The sequence below is a fragment of the Chelonoidis abingdonii genome, chromosome 9, assembly GCF_003597395.2.
Source record: "Chelonoidis abingdonii isolate Lonesome George chromosome 9, CheloAbing_2.0, whole genome shotgun sequence".
Lineage (NCBI taxonomy): Eukaryota > Metazoa > Chordata > Testudines > Testudinidae > Chelonoidis > Chelonoidis abingdonii.
Genome location: NC_133777.1, coordinates 23,292,819 through 23,317,941, shown reverse-complemented (window position 1 = coordinate 23,317,941; position 25,123 = coordinate 23,292,819). Strand labels below are relative to the sequence as shown.

At 40.3% G+C, this 25,123-nt stretch overlaps 1 protein-coding gene and 2 long non-coding RNA genes across 4 annotated transcripts; 2 read left to right on the top strand and 1 right to left on the bottom strand.

The window, feature by feature from the left end:
• Positions 1-1,153, top strand: LOC142047310 (uncharacterized). Its single transcript, XR_012656506.1, has 2 exons — positions 1-100; positions 725-1,153. It is a non-coding gene; the product is annotated as an uncharacterized LOC142047310 (long non-coding RNA).
• On the bottom strand, positions 1,094-24,328 carry TVP23A (trans-golgi network vesicle protein 23 homolog A). Of its 2 annotated transcripts, XM_032787275.2 has the most exons (8): positions 24,318-24,328; positions 23,501-23,580; positions 12,222-12,366; positions 10,338-10,427; positions 5,442-5,570; positions 3,307-3,435; positions 2,338-2,408; positions 1,094-1,348 (listed from the first exon to the last, which is right to left on the bottom strand). In XM_032787275.2, the coding sequence occupies exons 1-7, from the start codon at positions 24,324-24,326 to the stop codon at positions 2,346-2,348; spliced, it is 645 nt and encodes a 214-aa protein (XP_032643166.1). In that variant the 5' UTR covers positions 24,327-24,328; the 3' UTR covers positions 1,094-1,348; positions 2,338-2,345. The 2 variants fall into 2 exon arrangements, with proteins under 2 accessions (XP_032643166.1, XP_074925377.1); XM_075069276.1 differs by lacking the exon at positions 24,318-24,328 and having other exon boundaries at positions 23,501-23,643.
• On the top strand, positions 3,380-8,728 carry LOC116828809 (uncharacterized). The gene is made up of 3 exons (XR_004374610.2): positions 3,380-3,459; positions 8,020-8,595; positions 8,640-8,728. It is a non-coding gene; the product is annotated as an uncharacterized LOC116828809 (long non-coding RNA).
• Positions 24,329-25,123: the final 795 nt, after the last annotated feature.

The window sequence follows — 25,123 nt, the reverse complement described above, 5'->3', positions numbered from 1 at the left end:
TTTTTTTCTTTTTTAGGGAAAAGTTGTGATAAAGGCCAATCTTTTTTGTCTGAAATACCTGAGTCCCCAGCTACTTCCTCTTACAGGAATATCATCCAAAGTAAGTATGTCATGTTAAAAGGCTGATCTGTGAATTACTTGTCTGAGCAATTAATTTCTAAAATATGCTATGAAGGCATCAACAGCATAATTTTTGCAGAATGTACAGTATAAGAATAATGACATTGCATCATTTGTTATCTCTTTATTTGTCTCAGACAATTACATCAGCCACTTATATTTTAAACAATTAAATTCTGTTAAAATGATAGCTATTTAACTCTAGGTAACTAAAATAAGTGGGTCTTCTATGGCTTATTTTGACCTTCACTGAGTTCTAGCAAATACATCATGTACTCTTACTGACAAAATAAAATAGTTTTGCTAACTTTCTATGAACAGGCATTTCTTAAATGGAATTTGGTAGCTTGCCAGTGAATGAAGTTTTGAATATGTCACTCTTACACTTCTGGAAGAACAAATGTACAAAATGCAGAAAGACCCATTTTTCTTCTGCTATTTGAATACTAAGAGGCACATTGAGATATTCTTTAAACCAAATATAAGTTAGGGTAATGATAGATAAAATGTTGTGACTTATGCCCACAGCAGGCAATAGATCCATACAGTGATCAACAATACATAAAGTTAGTTCACTACTATCTTGTTTTTTGCCTCTTTGAAGGGATTCAAGAATATTGTGGCCTACACCACTCACAAGAAAAATTATCTAACCAAGGAATGGAATAAATGTGCAGTTAATTACAGGAAAGCAACTATTGTATCCTGAATTGATAAGAAGAATGTAAAGACTTGTACTACTTTTCTATATTACAAGTAAATAACTTAAGTAAAGGTCCTTGCTTTAATTACCTGTTCTTATTGTGTGCAATCACCATAATATTTGAACACCAGCTAGTCCATCTGCTGTCTCAAAGCTTTATGATAAGTTTATAAAAATAAGTCATTACTGCTTGTAGATTTCACCTCTGATGCACTATTTTGTGATACCTGAAATCTTGCATATGTCATTAGTGAAATTAATCTCCAAAGATGTTCACATATAGACTTTATTCAGAAACTCTTATATATTAAATACATATTTTCACTGGAACATTTACCTGAGTCTCTTTTTTAAATTAGTACTTTCAAGCCGCCTTCATTTGAGGATTAATTGCAGTGTGCATTTCCATGCTGTGTTTCATTGGATAAGATCACTCAGACATCTTTTTCTTTGATTAGCACAGTTCCATATTTAGAGTGCAGTCACTTAAATTTAGGATTGTCTCCTCTTTTGTGATCAGAGTGTCTGGGAAAAGAAAAATAACTTTCAGCCTAGTGGGAACAAATTACTAACTTTTTTTTTTTTTTTTTTAAACTTAGACAAGTTAACGTTAGTTTCCTTGTTTGTGATACAAGAAATTAGAGGGCAAATGTCAAGGGAAAATTAACTGCATTTGCTTTCAAATTTAAATCAATATAAACTTGACTGTGTGGCTGAATAATAGAATGAGTTGACTTGAAAGCTTGCTGCCTATTGGCGTTATAGCAAGGAAATAAGTCAGTGTTTAGGCTTTAATTTATTTGTAGGAGTTTAATTCACTAGGTAATAAGGTGCTGTGTTGCCAGAAATCCCTTTCAAATGTGCCATTCCTCTGCTCTCTCCATCCCAATCTCTGATTCCAGACCCCCCTCCTTTATGCCAGAAATTAGCCAGAGGAAGGAAAGAAAAAAGGGGTGGATAAGTACTCTGCTCTGCACTCACTCATCCTGAATGTTAACAAGTCTTCTGACTTGTCCAATGGTTAAACATCCCAAACTCTGAGAAATGAGTAGCACATACTGTAGGAAAATTGCAGTTGTCTTTTTTTTATTACACTTCTGAAATTATGCTGCCTGATCTATATGAATATCACAGAACTGAGTATTAGAAACACCCAGAGATCAGGAATCCTCCAGAGGATTTATCTTCATGTTTAAAATGATCCCAGTCGTTAACAAACAAACTCTGCTTTAACTTCTCAAACAGAAGCAAGAAATTATTTGCATGGTAGGATACTTTGACCTGTTTTAAGTAAAAAATGAAATTTTCCTTCCTGAATACATTGCCTTTTTATCTTAAGGTGTTAGCTTATAACTGCAACAAAGGAACTCTGTCACTAAAAATCTGAGTCTGACATGTTTTGATCCAGCAATTCTTTACTCTTGTTCGGACAGAGTTCATGCTCTAGAATAGTGTTACTTAATAGATGTTGTCTTATTTCTTATCCATTTTTCCAATATCAGTGCTCAACTTACACAGTCACCTAGTGGTTATGTATTTCCATATCCTTCAGGACATCCATACCCTGAATTTCTTCTTGTCTCTCCTGTAGAATGAACACATGAAATCCAAAGATGATGTACTACTAACCTAATGCTGCTCCAGCATTAGTATCTAGAACATCTACTGCAATCATTCCTCAATCATTTTTGCTGCCTCGTCTAATGTACTTCACAAAATCTCAATCTTAACTATTCCAAGGAGGTAATACAAGAGCACAGAATGGGTTTGTTATAAAACATATTGTCTAATTCTTTTATACCTCAGGCATGCAAACAAGACAATTTAGAAAAGTTACACGGTCACTTTTTCCACAATGTAAGGGGGAAATGGTGCTTTTTTTCTTAAGCCACTCAATTCTGCATCTTTTGGGAAAGTAGAAATTGATTTGTTGGTCTTTGCCATCCACATCCATATCCATAAAAGAAGAGTGTAGTAGAAGCAGCAAGATATTTTCTTACACCATACCCCAAACCATGAACAGAACTCAAAGAAATACCAGGACAATTTTATAGGCCCTTCTTACAGGCCACTTTTAAAGGAAATCCTTCATTTATTGCAAAGCAGTCCCTGTCAATGAGTCCTTTTGGCTTCTCTGCTCAGGTCACACTTACTCTTTTGAAGTGCAGCAGTTAGACCATACAATTCCCAAACTGGTTTTTCAGATTAAACATTAATTTTGCATTTCAGAAAGAGGGATCACTAGTTTGAGCCTTTAAAAGTGTTGACGGACTTTTGCACTGACATTATTCGTGCACAGGAAGTCTGTAGGTCCACTCAGATGTATATGTGATGAACACAACTCACTATTAAGCACATCCTGGCATTCCTCAATCATGTCTATCGAAGTGTAAATCAGCATAATGCCCAATTCCTTAAAAGCTGCTGTGGAAAACACATACATGATGCGACTATTGAGAATAATAACTAAGCTTAATACTTACCCTCTGAAACATCTGCTGTGACAAGAACCTTGAAGTTACTTTGCTGATGCTTTTTTTCCCTCCTAATTTACAGTGGATGTATCCATATAAGTTAGCAGCTTGAAGGGAGATTCCAGCTATCACAAGAGCCTGCAGAAGTTGGCCCAATAAAAGGTATTACCTCACCCAGCTTGTCTCTCTGAGGCTATAGATAATCAACAGCTTAGTATGGACAAAATGATAATGCTGATTAATATAAGTAATATCAAAAGGAATTTACCTTCAAATAATAAATTTAAACTTGCATTTTAGGAAGCTTAAAAAACCAGCAACACCCCTTCCTACTGACTGACAGATAAGCCTTTTTGGGGGGGGGGGCGGGCGGGGGAGTCTCATTTTACATTTCAAGGATGGAGATCATTCTCCCTCACTCCTTCCAGCTGGACCCATTTTGTCAGTGCTTTGTGCCTAACTATAATACAAAAGTCTGACTCAAAAGAATAACTCTTTAAATCTACATACAGTCATGTTCCCTTCATTTTACGACATTCATAGCCAAATTCTCACTACCTGCTATTTACAAGACCTTTAATTTAATTTAACCTTGAATGCCACTACCCCTTTACCTACAAAGGAGGTTCTATAATAATTTGCAAATTTATGAAAGACTTAACAGTACAGTTTAGATGTGCCAACATTTACAGAAAGCATAATTTTAGTACCACAAAACGATTTGGTAAACATTTTCTAATAGGTCAGCTTCAGCAGCTTTCAGAATCATAGAAGTGTAGGACTGATGGAGGGACCTTGAGAGTTTATCAAGTCCAGCCCCCTGCGCTGAGTCAGAACCAACTCTGTCTAGAGCATCCCTGACAGATGCTTGTCCAACCTGTTCTTAAAAACCTTCAGTGATGGGGATTCCCAACTTCTTGGAAGCCTTGTGCAGAGGCTTGTTTATTATCCCTATAATAATTTTTTCCCCCTAATATCTAACCTAAATCTCTCTTGCTGCAGATTAAGCCCATTATTTCTTGTCCTACCTTCAGTGACCATGGAGAACAATTGATCACTGTCCTCTTTATAACAGCCCTTAACAAATCTGAAGGTTCCCCCCTCTGTTGTCTTCTCTCAAGACTAAACGTGCCTGTTTTTTTTTAACTATTCCTCACTGGTCAGGTTTTCTAAACAATTTAGAAAAGTTACATGGTTACTTTTTCCACAACGCATGGAAAAATTGGTGCTTACTTGGTGATAGCCATAAAAATGATAAAACCTCTCCTCTGGATTCTCTCCCGTTTGTCCAAGCCTTTCCTAAAGTGCAGCACCCAGTACTGGACACAGTACTCTAGCTGAGGCCTCACCCATTGCAATTACAGTGGGGCAATTGCCTCCTGTGTCTTATATGACACTTCTGTTAATGAACCCCAGAATAGTAATCTTTTTTGCAACTGCATTGCACTGTCAATTCATATTCAACATGTGATCCACTATAACACCCAGATCCTTCTCACCAGTACTACTGCCTAGCCAGTTATTCCCCATTTTGTAGCTGTGAACTTGATTTTTTCTTCCTACATATAGTACTTTGCACTTCTCCACCTAGTTGTCTAATTAATTTAAGACAATTAATATTATTGGTAATACTCTCTTCCAAAGAAAGTACCAGACATTTTCTAGAAAACAGTATCTTATTTTGGAACCAGTAATTGTAACGGAAGTTTAAAAGGTCTCATTTCAAGCACATGCTATATGCCAGTGGTGGGCAACCTGCCATGGTAATCTGATTGCGGGCCACGAGACATTTTGCTGACACTAATTGTCCGCAGGCACAGTCTCCCGCAGCTCCCAGTGGCCGCGGTTCGCCATTCCCAGCCCCTGCAGCCTGCAGCTCCCATTGGTCGGGAACAGCGAACCGCGGCCACTGGGAGCTGTGGGAGGCCATCCTGCAGACAGTCAACGTCAGCAAAATGTCTCGGTTTGGAAACAGAAGCCTGCTCTACAACTTCTTGAAGCTGTCATTTTAATCTTCTAACTTAAATTCTTACTTCCTATGGAATCTAACTTTAAACTATATTTTTAATAGATTTGTTTTTCTGCTCCTTTCCCCTTCACTGCACTTATCGCCCACAGCTCATATGGAGTTACCCCATGCTTACCAGCCATTTCAACTTCAAGGAAAATAAAGTGCTAAAAAAGAACACTGTCCAAATAACTGGACAGATAATCAGTCCAAGCCAAAAGATTCGAGCTTCAACTTCAGTTGAGGCAGCTATGCTTGTAGATACCTACAAAGAAAAACATTTAGTTTTAGTTACTAAAACACCCTAACAATAGTTAAGGACTGAGGCATTCCTTTCACAGATGATTTATATGCATTTATATGTTCCTGTTGTGTTTTATTTAATATCAGCTGTAGCTACTTGAAATAAATTATTTCCTATTACCTGGCTGTATGCTTCCTTAGACTGGCATTCCGTTAACTGAAATCATTGCAGAATGGGAGAACAAAATACAGCTTCTAAATACAGTATTAATTTTATTTACACAGACAAAAATTGGTCATGCCCTGAACTCTACTTAATGCTATAGGTATACTGGGTAACTAGTTGAACCACCAAGCATTTTAGACATGTATATTCTGCCTGAAACAGCCATTAAAATCCAAGTTTATCTTTAACAATATGAAAGGAAACATACTAAGTGGTAGAACTCAGTTTATTTTATTTAAATGCTACAAAATTATGAAGTACCCTAGAATGAGTATGTTCAGCACACTACACTGTTTAACAGGCAGGATAATAGTGTTTGAGGAGCAAATTGTGAACCAAATTGCCACTTAATTCTCAAAAATCAACGTGTCATTTTGGCTCATATTTCATCTCACCTTGGATTTTGGAAAAACTAGGACCACAGATAAGTCTACTCCAGTGGTCACCAACCAGTTGATTCTAGAGTCTCTTCCAGTCAATCGTGATCTCTGGGGCGGGAAGTGGGATTGCCGCTAAGGCAGGTTCCCTGCCTGCCCCATCCCTATGCCACTCCCAGAAGCTGCCATCATGGCCCCATGGGAGGTAGAGGTCTCTGCATGCTGCTTCTGCATGCAAGCACTGCCCCCACAGCTCCCATTGGTCACAGTTCCCCATTCCTGACCAGTGGGGGCAATGCCTACAGAGAGGTGCCACGTGCCCCCCGCTCGTCCCAGGGGCCACAGGGGTGTGTTGGCCCCTTCCAGGAGTGGCATGGGGTCGGGGCAGGCAGGGAGCCTATCTTAGTCTCACTGCGCCACCTACCGGAAGCCACCCAAGGAAAGTGCTGCCCAGTGGGAGGCCGCACCGCCGCCCTGAACCCCTTCCCGGATCCAGCACCCCATACCACCTCCTGCACCCCAACCCCTCTGCTGCAGTCCTGACCCCCCTCCCATACCCACTCCTGCACCCAACACTCTGCCCCAGCCCGGAGCCCCCTCCTGCACTCAAACTCCTCATCCCCAACCCAGAGTCAGAACCCCCCGCAACCCGAACCCCCTTCTCCAATCCAGTGAAAGTGAGTAAGGGTGGGGGAGAGCGAGCAGTGAGCAGGGCGGGGCTTCAGGGAAGGGGTGGGGTAGATCCTGGATTGCCCTTACATTCAAAAAGTGATCTTGTGCATAAAAAGGTTGGAGACCACTGGTCTACTCTAGACATACCTTATGCTGTGTAAAATGCTCCACTGCAAATGAGCGATGACATAACTATCTGGAAAGCCATTTAGAATAAACTGGCACCCTATGTGTTTCAGGCTTGCAACATTCTACAATTTACAAATCATGAAATGCAAGCCAGCTCTTCTATTATTAAACTGTGTACAACAATGACAGATTTCACTTTATTTGTATAACTTACTATTAAATGGTTGACTTTTTTTTACAGTGAAGGTCATACCTAGCACCACGCAAACTTCATTCTCTGTTAAATACAAAGGGAATTCTTCAAGATTAGTGTTTAAGCTGGTAACTGCAGAGCATGCCCAGTCTATTTTGAAGTCACAACAAATACATAATAGTCATGACTCCTGCTCCCACAGAAGCCAGATATATCTGAGCTGACTCCTGAAGAGGTAACTCGGACACTAACGCTAGTTAAAGTACTAATTTGACTTTAACATTTTCTCTTATGCACAGACAGGACTGTTATCAATCTACAAAAATGCTGAGTTGTCTTGAGTGAAAGTGGAAACATCCAAAACGTATGAAGAGCTAGAGAGAAGCACAAAAAGGGAGGCAATGGTTTAAGTAGAGCAAGCCTTCCACTATTTGCAAAGTAAAGATTCAGTGCATAGGTCTTGTAAACAAAGTTTGACTTTTTTATAGAACTTAAATCCAGTTATGGTCAGAAAAGTTATAGCATCCAATTTGGAAACATTGATGAATCTCTACCCCCAAGAGTTTGCTAGGAAAGTTTATAGCATGTCCTCAGCATATTCTCACTCTGGGGATACGCCAGTGGGGACAGCAGACTGGAACCTTCTCATAGCAGTGTGTATTAGAGCTCTCATGCACTCCTTGGCATTCCAGAATGTTTGAAGGCAAGGCTATTATAAAGGGGGCAGAGTGCCCCCTACCACTTCAGTTTCTTCCAACTGGGCAGTAGCCTGACATGAATCTCTCTGGATCCATCACACCCAAATCATTCTCTAAAAATGCAGTGCCTTAGCTTAGTATAATGTTAAACTTCATTTTTTATTCTTTGTTCTTAGTTGAGACTTCAATTCCAGTTCCATGGCAGATCTGAAAACTAAGAGATGTGACTTCATAAGGTATGCTTTTGTCCAGCAGTGTTCCTGGAACATGATGCCTATCGTAGAGCATTTATACTTGGCCTGCAGAGTGAGTCACTCTCCAAAACTACACAAGGAGCACCAGAAGAGGCTGCAAACCTTATTGCCTCAAGAAGCTCTGACTGCAAAACCTCCTGGATCATACTCATCCAATGGGTCCTGCATCTAAGGTGAAAAGGCCAGAGTCAGCTTCTGACACCTTGGAGAGTGAGAAGATGAAAAATACTATACATAAGGTTCTGATCTCTGCCCCAGGATATGAATCTAAGACCTCAGTGCAGCCAGTGCCCAGATCACCTGATCTAAACATTAAGTGCTCAGACAGTCGATGCTGAACTCTGAAAAATCTTGATATTGGTCTACTTTGGTTCTGAGAAATACAGTGCAAGACAAGGAAACTCCTGTTAGCAGGGCCAAATCCTATTCAGGAGACTCCTCCAATCTGTCAGATCTGGATCAAAACATCAGTTCCTAAATCAAAGACTAAGATTTCAGGTCAGGGTAAATCCCTGCCTAAGAGTCATCCCCCAGTTCTGAAGATCACTTCAAATCTGAAGATTATTCCAGAACTGGCAGTTATTTCTACACTGTCTATCTGCACTGCACCAACCTTTACTGTGGAAGCCCAAATGCACTGCACGGATCCACAATTAGATGGACAAAAATGGTTTCTGCTTCTAAGGTTAGAATAAGAGGAAGGCTCCTGCTAGTTATCCTCAGATCTGTCCACCAGAGTAGAGAAGTTTGGATGAGTTATTGCAGATATCCCCAGACATTTCTCTTTCTCCCTCCTCCCCCTCGCCACATCAAAACAGCTAAACACTACTACTGGCACCACTTCAGTCTATTCTTGAATAATTGCTTCAATTAAAGATTTCAGATCTTTCTATATCCTTGAAAGTTCACCTAGCAGCTAAAGCTACCCATCAGGCCCAGAAAGATAATTAGGAGGAGACTTGCCTATATGTATCCACCAATAAAAAAAAAAAATCCAGTACCAGCATGGCATCTCAATTTACTCTTTATCCAGATAATGAAGCCCCCCTTTCAACCCTACAGCAGCCTATTCTGTTCCTTCTATATATTAAAATGGCTTTCACAATAGCCATAACATCAGCTAGGCAAATGAATGAACTGCATGCTCTTTCTGGCTGATCTTTCCTTCACACTCTCTCATAAGAATAAAAATGATGCTCTATTCTAATCCTAGATTTGTTCACAAGGTGGTATCCAACTTTCACATTTGTCAAACTGAGGAAAGCATCCATTCTATCTCTTGCTGGCAATAGGTCACACACTACAGTACTTCCATAACATGCCTTAGCCATGTTCCAATTGCATTTCTAAAAGGCTGCTAGTTGGAGCTCTATACATAACATTTTACAAAACACTGCTACCTGGTTTTGGCTTCAGTTAGCACTCAATGTCCTATCTTCCCACTTATAAAATAGTTTGGCAAGCAGCACTCCATAACTGGAATAGTAATCTTCATTTCTCTGAGTATTCTCTTACTTACCTGTCCTTCGAGATGGACACTCCCCATCCACTTTCTCCTCTTCCTTGGAATCTTAATAGAATCTTGAGTCTAAGGAAGTGTGAAAGGAACTGAAGTAGCAAAAGATATCATATGCCTTTTTATAATCTTCTGTCAGAATATTCAGAAATGCAAGAGGAAAAGGTAGGAGGGATACATAAGCACTCTAATGGACACTGCTATGAAAAGATTCCACTGTCTGAGCTGCACACAGGAATGTTAATATACGGAGTCCATCTCAAAGAACTCTGGTTATAGATAGGTAACCTTCATTTCCAGCACAGTTCTTGAGTATCAGTGCAGAACTGCCATCTGTAACAGGAGTGAGCAAATAGAACACCAAGCTATCACATGATGTTCTCTCTCCAGGAAACAGAAATTGTAACTCTACAAGCAATAAGATTATATAAATTTGTCATAAAGCCAGGTCCTGTTGTTGTCACCAAGGTCAAAGTGTTGAAACTGTAGCCTGACAAAAGTTTAGTGCTATGAAAAAACCCTCAAATGTGTTCTCAATTCCTTTAATATTGCTCTGTAAATTTATCCCAAGAGCTGTAAAATCTGGATAAAAATATCCTTTACACAACATTAAAATTCCAGAATTAACTGCACTTAATAGTGTATCAGCGCTACTTATCAACTGTTTATCATTATACATTGTAACATGGATAATATTTTACTACAGTTCTTACTTTAAAAGTACCTTTTTTGCTTCAAAAACCCAGTGGCTTTTTCCATCTTCATCAATCTGGTTCCACCAACGTAAGCCAACTAAGAGTCTTCCAGTTACATTCTAGAGACAGAGTTAGTGAGTTATTTTCATAAATCAACCAGGTAATTCACATTAGACCAAGTTTTTTGGTTTTTTTGTTTTTTGTTTTTTTTTTTAATTCACAAACATGACTCTGAAAGACTAGATCCTTTTTGTCAACTGTTTAAAGTTTTGAAAGTTATGCCAAAATTTTTAGGGGTGTGTGGTCACAGGCCAATGAACTATAGAGCCTTATAATACTGTTCTGATATAAGCATTAATACAATGCAATTTTATTTCAATAGGAAAATGTCTCTCCCAAATCAATTACAAGAGGAGTTATTCAGCTAGTTAAGATCATCCGGCGCCCACCCAGTCACACTGTGAATGTGAGAGGGGAAATCCAAAAGGGTATAAAACAGACAGGAAAGAGGAACATTCATTATAAACAAGCAAGTAACAAAAGATTCACAAACAAACAAGTTAGGCACTAATCTTTACATGTGAATTATTACTGTACAAATTTTTCATTATATCAACAAGCATCTATAAACTAACATACAGTCCTTGTTCCATTTCTCTCCCTTTTCCCGTCATTCTAAGACTTTCTCTGAATGCAAGGTTAACATATATATTCAGGTGCCCATTTTAATGCATCCAAAGGCCATCCCCAAAATCAAAATATAATCTTAATAATTAGTATAATACAGGAACAATGTATTATACTAATTCATTGTACTTCAGTCACTTTTGAAGTAAAATGGAAAGCCACATATATAGGTAGGGACATCCACAGGTTTTATGGCTTAGGTAACCTTTTTTCACTTCTATGCTTCTTTTCTTGCCCAGACCCCCCACCCCCCCAAAAAAGTCCTAGCTTTAACATGAATTATTTTTAATCTGTTTGACCAAAAATGTAAATTAATTTTTATCTGTCTGACCAAAAATGTAAATAAATTTCTAAGACATTATGACCAGGCAGAACAAGATTAAAAGTTTGTTTTCTCGAGTTTGTCTTCATTTTAAAATTGCTTTTCAAATAACTAGTGAGTAGTGACAGATTTTACTGTCAATATCACTAGACTTTTCTACAAGATGGGGTCAAATTCAGAAGGCCCACCACATTAGTGGCAATATTGCTGTCTTCTGCAGTTCAAACTGTAGGATCAGGATTTCAGTGATGCTCGGTATCTATGAAGAGCCCCAGTGGTTTCTGTGGGGGTTCCATGCAGGCACAAGAGTCTACCCACATGGATTTGATTGTAAAATCAGTCCTTAGTCCTTCTCTCTGATCCTTTGCATTTTCTCCATTATTAACTGGTTTAGAACTACATTAAAGCTATGGGGTTATATTCTGAAGTCATTACAAATTTATGGTATCTCTTTAAACTTTCAGGGTGCCTATACTCCAGACTTTTTAAAAGATGTATAAATGAAAAATTATGTTAATGATTTCCCCCTCTTACATCAACAGCTTATTAATCTCAAAGGCCCTGGTATTATAGCTATCATCCTTTTTGGAGCTCATCAATGAACACTGCCCTTTAAATTGAATGTAAAGATCACTGAGGCATAGAACGCTACCTTACCTGATTCCAAAGGCAAAGCATAAACAAGATTACCATAGGTGCGGTAAATTCCTTAATATTTGTACTAAAACATGTAAATGCTGCTTCCACCTAGTTAAAACAAAGCTGTTCAGCAAGTTTAATAAAGGAAGAGCAGTACAGGATTATCTGATAGTTATTTTTCACTGTGTTTGCCATTAAGAAAAATCAAAATCAAGAAATAAACAGAATATTTCTAAACTTCATTACTCGTTCAGAATGTTCTTACCTTAACAGACCAGAAGTCAAAAGACAGAAGGAGAAGAATAGTGACAAAACAGGCAACAAAGCTTTTGCTGAACCAGTCACAGAGCAAGTAGGTAACAATAGCACTCACTCGGAAAAACAGGTGAAAAAAGGTAGCCAGGGGATGCCTAGAAAAACAATCCAGAACACTTACTAACGTAAGAGACAAAACATATTACAATATTTACCAATGTTGCAATTTAATGTTGTTGAAAAACATGTGATATCTACTTAAATGTGTGTGGTAGGATGCAGATCCCTTATTCAACAAAGCAATCATGGTTTTCCCACTAGCTAAGGGCACGTCTAGACTACGCGCCGTATCGGCGCGTTAAAATCGATTGCTCGGGGATCGATATATCACGTCTGATCTAGACGGGATATATCGATCCCTGAGCGCGCTTATATCGATTCCGGAACTCCACCAACCCCAACGGAGTTCCGGAATCGACATGGCAAGCCGCGGACATCGATCCCGCGCGGTGAAGACGGGTGAGTAAATCGATTTTAGATATTCGACTTCAGCTACGCTATTCTCGTAGCTGAAATTGCGTATCTAAAATCGATTTTACCGCGTAGTGTAGACCTGGCCTCAGTTTCAGCATAAGACTAAAAGGAAGATTGTTCTGCCATTACCTATAAACATTCCTTCTTCCCCCCAATTTAGAACAAAAAAAATCTAGTTTCTTCATCATTTGTTGTAGGCAATCCCCTTGCATATTGGTGAGACTAGGGGCACACACACAACCCTGGGAAGGACTAGGGGGACCTTGGTATGGGAAAGAGGGTGCACTTAACTCCTGGCAGAAGGGGGAGAATGGGGGACCCTGGTACAGGTGGAAGGATTAATTGGAAACTGAACCCCTGGTGACAGGAGAGGTTGGAGATCCTGGGAAAGAGGATTGTATGCAGAGACCCAGGAATGGGGTGGGAGGGGCACACAAAACCCCTGGTGGGGTGGGGCATGGAGATACATAGCCCCTGGCATGGGGGGAAAGGTGGAAATGGGGGTGGCAGGGAAGAGTTTCAGGGGGACCCTGAAACAGAAGGGGATAGGAGGATGGCACACAAGGAGCTTGTGGGAGAGAATGGAGGAATGCAAGGAGCCCCTGCTATATACAATAAGCTTGGCCTACACAAGCTATGAAGTATGTGACCTTGAGTCCAATTTACAGTTCCAATGGTTAGCTAGACCTGTTCATCTGATCCAAGCAGAAACCCAGCCACTTAAACTAATCTTGTCCCTTTGGAAAGAAGGTGACATTGCATCTGTCCTGTTCAGCAAGAAAGCTGTTTTACTGAGGAATGTTTTATCTTGCTTACTTAACAGCTTCCATCTGCAAGGCAGCAGACTAATACTTAATTAGCACATATACAGATTTCAGTGTTCACTTGCCAATTAATTTTGGAGGCACTTCCATTTTAGGAATTCACCTATCACCACCCTGTGCTGAAAAAACACAATTCACCTTCTGAATAAGGCAGCTAATTTGTTAATCAATAATTAGTCCAATTTCCTATTTTAATAATTAATGCTATTATGCAAGGTATAGCAAAAATACTGTATAGCAGTGGTTCTCAAACGTCTGTACTGGTGACCCCTTTCACATAGCAAGCCTCTGAGTATGACCCCCCCCTTATAAATTAAAAACACTTTTTTATATATATTACCACCATTATAAATGCTGGAGGCAAAGCGGGGTTTGGGTGGAGGCTGATAGCTCACGACCCCACCATGTAATAACCTCCCAACCCCCAGCTTGAGTACCCCAGCTGTATAACTTTACTGAGCCTCTGAAGAAAGTTATTTTTTAAAATGAATAAGAAATAGCCAACGTTTAAATTTGACAAGTAGCAGGAAGGGTGAGCAGTAGACCCGTTGCTGATCTCCAACATAAAATTCACAATTTTGCCTGCATATAAAATGTTGGAATTGTCCCTGTAAAGCTGCCATTAATTAGTATAGCCAAGTTTTTACAAGACTTAAGCAGCAAAATACAGTAATATTAACAGATCAAAATACCTGGCTGGTGATATGATATTATCCAGAGGTGAAGGTGAACTTATGGAATAGGTCCTATCCAAAATGATTACTTCCAGAAATGGGCTGACATGCTAGAAGTCTTGTAGATGTTAACATTTAAATGAATTAACTCTGACTAAAGTAAAAGACTGCAAAAAAGTAAGTGTAAAGCCTAATGCAATAGTTTTCACTGAGTTCAAAATGTGATGTGTAAGTTTTTAGTTACGAGTGGATAATAATTTTTTGTAGATAGTAGTATTTTCAAAAGTATATGATTAGCATGTGGTTATGCCAGAGAGTTACTCATTAATCCACACCAGTCAAAGTTCCTGCAGTCAAAACTTTGTTAATAATTGTTTATGATGTGCTAGCCAGAATAGAATACTTCATTCCTCCAGAACCAACTGGCAATGCAGTGTTCACAAGAGAGAGAAACTCACTTCATTAAAAAAGCAAGAATGACACAGGGAACAAATCCAGGTAAACAGATGAGTTGATATTTAATCACTCTTCTGTTCGTACCCACACTAACTTCAAACTTTACAAAAACCATCCTCTAGTTTACAACTAAGCGTATGAAATTTTAGATGAAAGCTTTTTTTTTTTCACTTCCTCTTAGCAGTTTCTGTATAAGAAGACATGATTATATTGGAAATTGTCAAAACTGGGAGTATTGAATTGCTATTGCAGATCTGTAATGTGTGTCAACTTCACTCCAGTAGGAATAATGAGGAATGTATGTTTCACACTTCCTGATTTTAACGGCAATTCAATCTGGGGAAATGTAGGGTGTTTGAACTATATAGTCATTGCCAGGATGTCTGGGAAGACCTGTGACATTAATGAAATGGACCAGAAAGGCAAGCGACTATTACTCTGCTGTGGTAAGTAGCAAGGAGAGGTTACACAAGGCAGAGCCGCACATAAAAGGTGCATTTTGCTGATAAACATTAGTGATGGAGCAAAACCAGGCAGACAAATAGTGGGTAACGGCTGCCAGAATAGACCAGTTGCTGAAATTGATTAGCTGTAGTAATGTTGAGGGACATTAGGGTGTTAATAGTGCTACCAGGACTTAGAGATGTTCTGATTCCAGACTTGGATAGGTGTTCACTGGAAGAAGCATCCTTTGAAGCAGCAGGGATGACCACGACTGGAGATGGGACAGGGAGGGACAGGACTCTAAAGTGACACCGGGCATTCTCTCTCTCAGGCACTTGGCTGGCTTGTTCTTGCTCACATACTCAGTCTAACTGATCACCCTATATGGGATTGGGAAGGAATTTTTTCCCAGGTCAGACTGGCAAATATACTGACTACTGGATGAATAGTTTTCTGTTCCTTGAGTGACCACAGCAGGGGCTGCCCTAGAGCAATCAGGAACCTGTGAGAACCAATTAAGACAGGCACACTAATTAAGACACCTGGAGCCAATTAAGAACTTACTAAAATCAATTATGGCAGGCAGGCAGACTAATCAGGACACCTGGTTTAAAAAGGATCTCCCATGTGGGGGAGGGTTGCAAGGAGGAGAGAGTGAGAAGGCATATTGCTGGAAGACTGAAGAGTACAAGTGTGACCAGGCTTCATGAGGAAGAGCCTGTAATGAGGATAAAGAAGGTGCTGGGGGAAGGTTATGGGGAAGTAGATCAGGGAGTTGTAGCTGTCATACAGCTGATACAGTGAACATTGTAGACAGTTGCTATCCACAGGGCCCTGGGCTGGAACCTAGTGTAGAGGGTGGGCCTGAGTTTTCCCCCCAACTCCTGATCAGACACAGGAGGAGTTGACCTGGTCTGTGAGAAACACCAGAAGGGAAGGCCTAATTTGGAAAGGGATCTGGCCTGTCTATTACCCACTAGGTGAGACACAGAGACTGTGGGAATTGTTCTCCAGTTCCCCCATGCTGACCAATGATGAGGTTAGCTGAGTGAACAGCAGGTTTGAGCCTGTATCAGGAGTAGCCAAACTGAGGGCTGCTGTGAACCTCTGCAGTGAGCAAGTCTGCCAAAAGGGCAGGACCCACCCAGGCAGAGGAGGAACTTTGTATCACAAGTTAATTGTGGCCTCACTTCCTCAGAGTATAGGTCCCATTACAATTGTTAAAATTTGGGATGTATTTTATTTTTGCATCATATACTGTCATTTGCAGGAGTTTTGGCAAGAAGGCAGTGGACTTTGAGGAGGAATTGATGCCATAAAATGCTGTCTCTCTACAGACTATGAGACATGCTCTATAGCTTTCTAACTTCTTTGCAAATTAATGCATCCTGTGTCTCTCACTTTAGATAGTGGGTGTTTTTTTTTTATATTGGATACCTATACGTGGTTTCATCTTTGTGGGAAGTTCAGAATGTAAATCACAAAGATAAGTGGCATAATTAGTTGAAAGGGCAATTATGTTTATTTTTCACATGGAAGTCTGTAGCTAAAAAAAAAATACGAAGGTAGGATTATGATAAACCAAAACAAACTGTATATTTGGCTGAGTGATGGCCACCTGCTTTTTCTGAAGCTCCCACCATGGTATCTCTGTCAATCTTGTATTGCCATATCAGACAAAAGTGTAACATTTTATTCACTGACTTCAGCATATTCTTCCATAGCTTATGGCTTTGACACCTTTTTCTCTTTGGGAAACAGTGACTGAAGTGTGTTTACCCATTGCAGTTGATATAGAAGTAATGCTGGTAGCAAATACTATTGATTAAGTGGTTGGCCTGCAGGATTTAATCAATCAAGAACCTACTCACAGAGCTAGGGTTCCAGGCTCTTCTACTTTGTGCGTATGTGTGTATGTATGTATATTATAATAGTACACTATTATTCAGAACAACCTCTCAGAAGCTTAAAGAATTCCATGTTACTGTATTTCACTGTAGCCCATTTCTGTTTATGCCAAAGGATCTTTAAATTAATCTGGTATAGTAATTTACTTCCTCATTTATGCACCAGAAAAAAACTCTGGGAAGAGATTTGTTGACTTGTTCACACTTCTGCTTCAGAGCTGCAATTGACAGTTTCTAGTTCCTACTGTCTAAATAAGATTTTTGACAGAATATTCCCAAGCAGAACAGTGTTATAAAGCAGGTAAAACATTAAGCCAAGACACCTGTGTCCCTTTTGAACAAAGCAAAATGTATACCTTCCAAAATCCATTCACAGGTAAATGGTATTTATCTATACTTAATACAATATTATTTCTGCAACTGGAAACAGTCCTTCCTAAAATCCCTCTAGACATACAAGGACCGTCAGAAGAGGCCAATGTAATTAGTAAACAAAAAAGCCAATTCATATTGACTAACATGCAGTTCAAAGAAACAGCATCATGATTTTTCTAAAGTGATTGCTGTAGTTTGATATTAGAGGCAGAGAACTAAGTGACACAGGATGGTTCAGAAGACATTTAAAATGTAATGACCCTTTAGCTCTAGTTCACACACTCAAAGCCAGTACTGGGGAAAAAGTAACTAACACTTTGATCCTGCATTTGTATGGCATACATTGGGCTCCACACAAGCACTAGTCTGCCTGTGAACTACACAAAGAAGTCTTAGGGTTTGTCTACGCTCAATTTTTTGAACCATTTTACTCAACTGGTAGAAAAATCAATTTAGTTATATTTGGTGCATTTCCCTAGTGTGAATATAGTTATACTGATATAAAGGTGTTTATTGGATTAGCTTTACGGAAAAATTATATACTTGTTTTACACCTTGATACAGTATAATTGCATCCACACTAGGCAACTGCACCATGTTGTTAAATAGATGTAAAAAGTGAATATAGACAAGCCCTTAGTAAATAGTAAGCAGGGATACTTAATTCTCAGGCTCCTTTGGTGGTGACCTGTAAAAGATGAAAATGGGTATTTACTTTTTTTATTTAAGGCAGGGCTCAAAAGGGTTTTGGTGATTTGTGTTTTTTACTTTGTTTACCTTTTATTTAGAAGTTCAGATTCTGTCTTTTAAGAAAAACAGGAAAGACTGTAATCAAATGAGAAACTAAACTAAAAGTAGGTGACACCCATCTGGGAAATGAAATCAGATTGAAAAGGGAAATATTTGCTCTTCAGAAGGTTAAATTTTCTCTTCTTAAATATCAAATTCAAATACCTTAAAGTTGAAAGCTCTTGTTAAGGATTAACAGAACTACCCCTTAATTTAATGGCCTACCAAATCTTCTTGGTCCTCTAATGAAAAACTACAGCAAAACAAGACAGACCTCACATTCCTTTTATTTCTAAGATGAAACAAGCAGAAAATAACCTCAAATCACAGGCATTCTTTACAAATTACAAAGAAGCTAAATTTTCCTCTGCAAGTCACTTCAAAGATGGTATCTTGAGGCTAGGATGCATTGATTAGAATGGCATGGGGAAACTTGCATTGCCTACTGCTGTACTACTTTTATGAAAGACTTCATTTTCAGAAAATGATTATATAGCATCACTGCTATGTGGTGTTAGGTATGCATTGCTCTTTGCAGACAATACATTTCCTAGCTCAAATAGCTTACAGTCTAAGGCCCCAGTCCTGTGTTTTGATCTAGGCAGGCAGACCCTTGTATCTACACAGAGCCACACTGATGGTGGTCTGCTCACATAGATCAGAGCATAAGATTGGGACATAAATTTAAAACCTGACATGACAAATGTGGGAGTAAGTAGAAAAGAAGATAAAATCATGGAGTTGCTTTGGTTTAAGCACATGAGGGTTCTGCTCGTTTTAAGTGTTTGTTTCCTGTTTGAAAACTGAAGTTGTGTAATTCATGCACATCTCTGGTGTCTGAAACTGGGATGTGAAGGGAGGGCAGAATGTGAGCACAAGAGAATGTAGAGGAGAAAACCAGGAGTAAATGTGAAGAGGAGAAGGAACTAGTAAAGGGAAGTAATTACATCCGCACTTTTCTCAGTGTTGGAGGTAATGGTGAGACAAGAAATACTGTTTGTTTGGTGTAGCTCCTATGCTATGTGCTTTTTGAACAAAGAAGTCCCTGCCTGAGGAGTTCAGTCTAGGACTAGACAAATAGAAATTGGGGCAGAAGGGTACAACCTATAAGCAGTGGTCAAAGACATGACTGAATAAGTCGTCCAAAATGAGGCTTATTTATCAAATTGAAATGGAGACAATGTTAAGTAGAATTAGTGTCTGTAAAGAGTCTAATTTGAGATTAACCGAAAAAATGCTACAGATGTTTAAAGAAGGAAGTGAAATCATTTAATTAAAAACAATGTCAAGGTTGAAAGGCTCAAAGCTTGCTCTATTTTTATCTGCCCCAGTCTTAGAATTGTACTGAAAACTTAACAGATTGATCTACTCCCCTGCCCCTTTTCTTTAAATAAAGGAGCCCTTCTATTAAAGAACTTTTTATAAACATTTAAAGCACTTGTGAGCAACTCCACCTCTCTCTTTAAATGGAGTTAAATAATTTGTTCCCATGAAAATTTCATTTTCAGCTTTCAACGATTTATTTAAAAACCTCTGGCATAAACCGTAGATTGGAAAATACAATCTATTACCTTGGGATTCCATCCAACACCCATTTTGAAGCTAGTAGAAGTTGTTCCACTGACTTCAATATGCATTGGATCTGGACTTGACTTCTTTATTTACAAGTATGATGTGTTTATTCTGTTCTTAATCAATTTGCCACAATTGTTTATAAGAATATTTTGAGAAATACCTTCCTAAAACTTTGCAACATTCAGAGTCGCCACTTACTCATCCTACAAATGCACTTTTTAAAGTTAATTATAGTAAAGTCTTGCACAATTGATCTTGTCTGTAGTGGATAGGCTGCTTTTTTCTTTTTTAATTGAATAAATTCAGTCTGTTCCATCAAGGTAAGAGACACAATCAGCTTTGCCTGCTGGTACATTTTCATCAGAACAAAATGCTGGAGTGAGTAGTAAATGTGATATAGCAAAAAAACCTCAAGCATGAAAGTATCCTTTAGGGGAGGTGTGAAATACTGTCAAAGTAATTATCTTTTGCCTATTAATGACAATTTCAAATCTCAGGATTATATAAAAAGTTTTTCCTCAGTCTCCACTCAGCATCTCATATCTACTGCTGAGGTACTCTGCGGCTGTGCACCCAGCAGAGGAAGCACATGCTAACAATTGGACTATTCCTAGAGCTGTGGTTGTATCTGATGCCATCAAGTAGGCAAACGTGAGCCACCATGACTTGCTCATCTGAAAAGAAAAGTAAAATAAAATTGCTAAACAGAAAAGCAAAAACAAAGCAAACTGACACTTGCCCTGTCTGCTAGTCTGCCCTTTCAATTCTCCCCCTTCAAAACTAAAATATGACCTGTTTAACACTCCATATTTAGTTTTTGAAAGCAGCTGCTGGACTATAAATTAAATGATTATAAGGTGGGTGTACAACTGGATGAAAGACCATAGTGGAAGAGTAATCATCAATGGTAGAGTCCTGCAGAGGTCAGGCCTGGATCCAGTACTACTCAATATCTTCATTAATAATTGGATAATGGAGTGCAGAGTGTGCCTATATGTTACAAATGAGGATGCTTTATAGTAACAAATTACACCAAACTGGGAGGGGTTGTAAGCACTTTGGAAGAGGATTCACATTCAAAATAACCTTGACAAACTGGAGAATTAGTCTGAATTCAACAAAATTAATTTCAATAAAGACAAGTGTAAAGTACTTCATTTAGGAAGGAAAAATCACTGCACAACTAGAAAATGGGGGGGGGGGAAAACTAGTTAGGTGGTAGTCTTGCTGAAACTTATCTGGGCGTTATACTGGATCACTAACTGAATATGAATCAACACTGATACATCTGCAAAAAAGGCTAATATTCTGGGATGTCAGACACAGGAGCTAATTGCCCTGCTCTACTCGGCACTAGAGAGGCCTCCCTCAGTTGTGCTCCATTCTGGTCAACAATCTTGAGGAAAGCTGTGGACAAACTGGAGTTCAGAGGGGAACAACAAAAATGATAAAAGGTTTAGAAAACCTGTGAGGAAAGGTTAAAAGAACTGGGTATGTTTAGTCTTGAGGGAAAAAAAAGACTGAGAGGGGTCCTGATAACTTTCCTCAAACATGTTAAGGGCTGTTATAAAGAGGATGGTGCTCAACTGTTCTCCATGTCCACTGAAGGTAGGACAAGAAGTAAAGGGCTTAATCTGCAGCAAGGGAGATTTAGGTTAGAGATTAGGAAAATCTTTCTAATGATAAACTCTGGCATACTCTTCCAAGGGATGTTGTGAAATCAACATCATTGGAGGTTTTTAAAAAAAAGGGTTGGTCTAGGTTTGCAGTGGTTCTTGACCCGCAGCCTAATCAGCTGGCTGCGGCCCACGTGACATCCTCAGGGCAATACAAATAGTGTGTGTATATTGTGTGGATACGGCCCACATAATGCACAGAGAGATGCAGTGCAGCTCATAAAGGTAAATAGATTGGGAACCACTGGATTGGGTCCTGCCCCATGGCAGCCGGCTGGACTTGATGACTTCTCAAGATCCCTTCCAGCCTACATTGCTAAATGACTGGGGATCGGACAGTTAACTTTGGGGGTATAAGAGAGCCTCTTTGCTGTCTCTTTAGTTTTTTTCTATGTCTACCCTAGCACTTTTGTCATTATAACTTGTGTCACTTGGGTGTGGGGGGAAAAAACCCCTCTGAGCGCCATAAGTTTCACCACTGTGGACAGCATTATGTCAGCAGGCAACACTTTCCCAACAACATACCTACCATGATAGTTGGGGGTGGTTTAATTATGCCAGCAGGAGAGCTCACACCCGTTGGCATAGAGCAGCTACACAGGAAACCTTACAGCTGCATCAGTACAGCCGTGCTGCTGTAAGATCTCTAGTATAGACACAGCCTTAGTGCACTGGCTACCCCTGCATTCTCTGGGACACCAGTGGCCTTCAGTATTTAAAGGCATTCTATCTCACTGCCCAGCAATGCTTGATACACTATCGGTGAACCAGAAGTGCACAGGTCATTTGTTTGCATAAGCACCATTTTGAATTCAAACTACGTGAAGCAGTAGTAAAGGGAAAGTTAAATCAAGGAGGAGGCTTGCATATCATTCTGATACTCTGAATCGCAACAAACTGAAGTTGACTAGGTCCTTGATGTTTTCCAACCTCTTTCCTTTACACAAAAGTTTTCAGAAATATAAAAATAAGCTTCCCTGGAAATAGCTTAAGGAATCACATTTCTGTAATTTAAAAACAGATTTTTTTGCCAATGAAACAAATTTTTATTGCCATATTGAGAAGAGAGGTTGATCCCTGAGGAAATAATACTAAAGAAAGTCAATAAATTAGGACACGTTGATCGCTTTGCATCTTTCCCTAGTTTCCTTCTCCCATTGATACCGATAAGCAATACCAACACCTGCTGTGTTTGGGGAAAAGAGAGGGGAAGGTATTACAAATCAAAGCACAAGGTTATCAGTTCATCAGTACAGTGTATACTTCTATTCCTGTTAACATAATGAAAACCTTGCCATTGATCTAGTAGACTGTGGAACAGTCTCCTAACTAAAGTAATAAAATCTCCATATATTGTGACATCTAAATGAAGAATGGACAAAGCACCAGGATACCGTGGGAAAACAAACCTACTTTGCTCCAAAAGGGTGGATCAGACAGATTTGGAAAAGACCTATTGATCCAACAGCTAAATTTAGAAGAAAGCTCAAATTACATGACAAAGGAAAGTCTGGTCATCTGGCATGACAAGCTGTTCACCCCCACTAGGTGACAGTTGTACTGCAAATGGCATTTTACAACTAGATCGAGAGAAGGTGCCAGTAAATGATGTCTGCCTTCCCTCTGGGCTGGAACAGTGTCCTGAACAGGAACCTTTTGTTTTCAGCAAGATCATTTCATACAAGAAAAAACTATGGAAGAAGAGAATGTTCCTTAGAGCTGGATTTTTAAAGGCTAACATGCTGTCCACAGCAAAGAGGGGATGCATATTTTTCTGAGTGATGATACATGCAATTTTGAAGAGGCTTAAGAACTGGCAAAGTGATGCTTGAATCCTGACTCAAGGCATGAACAATTCCTGGGGCAGTTTGTCAAGGAGGAAAGACAGACAGCTGGTTTTCATGCAAATTGAGGAGTATTTTCCTGTTCTGCTTGTCTATCAGCATAGCCAGTGCCTTTCCCACAGATTTCTGCTTTAAGATAGGCATTTAAGGGAATAATCATGTAATTTACACTACATTTCTAAAGTACTTACCTGATTTTTGCTTTCCTTAACGCCAGTTCCTCTTCATTCCCAAAGTCAAGAGACACATCCTCAGTGTCATCCACTAATGGCTGGAGAGGGAAACCCCCCAACATCCAGACATCAATGGGGAAAGAGACAAATCCTCACTGACACTCCAACTTCCCCCAGCCTACCACCCCTTTCCTCTGCCCCCCCTCACCTTCCCAAACAGCCCACCTCCCCCAGCTTATCACCACCTTCCCTTCGGCCTCCCAGCCTCCCCTGACACCCCAATTCCCACCAACCTACCACTCCCTTCCCTCTGTCCCGCCAACACCTCCCTTAACACTACAATTCTCACTAGCTTGCCACCCCTTTCCTCTGGCCCCCCACCCACCTTTTCAAACAGCCCACCTCCCCCAGCCTATCACCATCTTCCCTCTGCCCCTCAACTACTCCGCCAATTCCCACCAACCTACCACCCCCTTCCCTCTGCCCCTCAGCCACCTCCTCCATCTTACCACCCCTTCCCTCCGCCCCCCATCACCTCCCCCAACACCCCAATTCTCCCTAATCTACCACCCTTCCCTCTGCCCCCCAGGCACCGTCCCCCCACCCCAATTCTCCCTTGCCTACCACCCCTCCCCTCTGCTCCCCCAGCCCACCTCCCCCACACCGCATTCTCCCTAACCTACCCACCCCTTCCTTCTGCCCCCCATGCCACTCCCCCATCCTGCCCCCCCCCCACTTCCCATTCACCCTACTGCACCGCACCTCCACTCAGCCTGCTCTCCCCGCTTCGCCTCCGCTGGCGGAGGCAGCCAAGGGACTGGGCCCCGGGACCCACCTGCTTCATCCTGCCGGACCGCGGCCGGGGCCGGCCCGAGCCCGAGCGCCGGATGCTCCTTCGCAGCCTCCCACGGACGAGCGGCGGCGGACTCGGCCTCGCGGGCCAGGCGCGACCGGTTTGCTAAGGAGCGAGGGAGAAGCGGCTCGGGTGTCACAGTGAAAAGAGTCCGCGCCGAGGCCGGGGGGGATACTAGGGGAGCAGCGCTGGTTGGTGGCAGATGGGTTGAATAGGGGATTAGCTGTTGAAGGTGTGGGTAGGGGTCTTCTGAGGCTACTATGGTGAATGTATACGGTGCTTGGGGAAGGGGTGGAGGATTGTTGGATGATTCGTTATATTGGCGGCGGGAGCTACTGGTGGCTCGGTATTGAGAAGGTGCTGTATAAACCAATCCCATTAGCAGAGAGACTGTCCTCCCTGTTGCCACGCTTAACTACTTGTTTGCTTCCATTTACCTTCAGCTATTTTTTAATTAAGACAACAAAGCAACCTAATCAGATACAGCCTCTTTGCGTCTCGAAATTTGTTTTCTGTTTCTGTTATGCCAGCAAACCAGAAACCTCTTCTGCCCTCTTATTAAACCAAACACAAAAGAGTTAAGTGATTAAAACAAAAGAACAGTCAATAACTTTTATTTTAGTGAAGTGCCTTATTCCTCAACTTTTTTGCTATAGGTTTTTCAAGAAAAAGCAATCCTTGTTTTGTAGTCTCAGTTGACAACAAACATTGGTTTTGAAAAGTGCATTCCAGTCGACGAAAAGCAGCAAAGATCCTGTGGGCACCTGATAGACCTAACAGACATTGGA

What these genes read in the sequence shown, in the direction of transcription:
- TVP23A (XM_075069276.1), bottom strand. Translation starts at nt 23,604, where the DNA reads ATGTTGGGGGGTTTCCCTCTCCAGCCATTAGTGGATGACACTGAGGAT. An exon ending in GGGTTTTTGAAGCAAAAAAG is followed by an intron (nt 5,571 to 10,337) that starts GTACTTTTAAAG and finishes TTTTCTTTGTAG; the next exon opens with GTATCTACAAGCATAGCTGC. An exon ending in CCTTGAAGTTGAAATGGCTG is followed by an intron (nt 3,436 to 5,441) that starts GTAAGCATGGGG and finishes CAACTTCTGCAG; the next exon opens with GCTCTTGTGATAGCTGGAAT.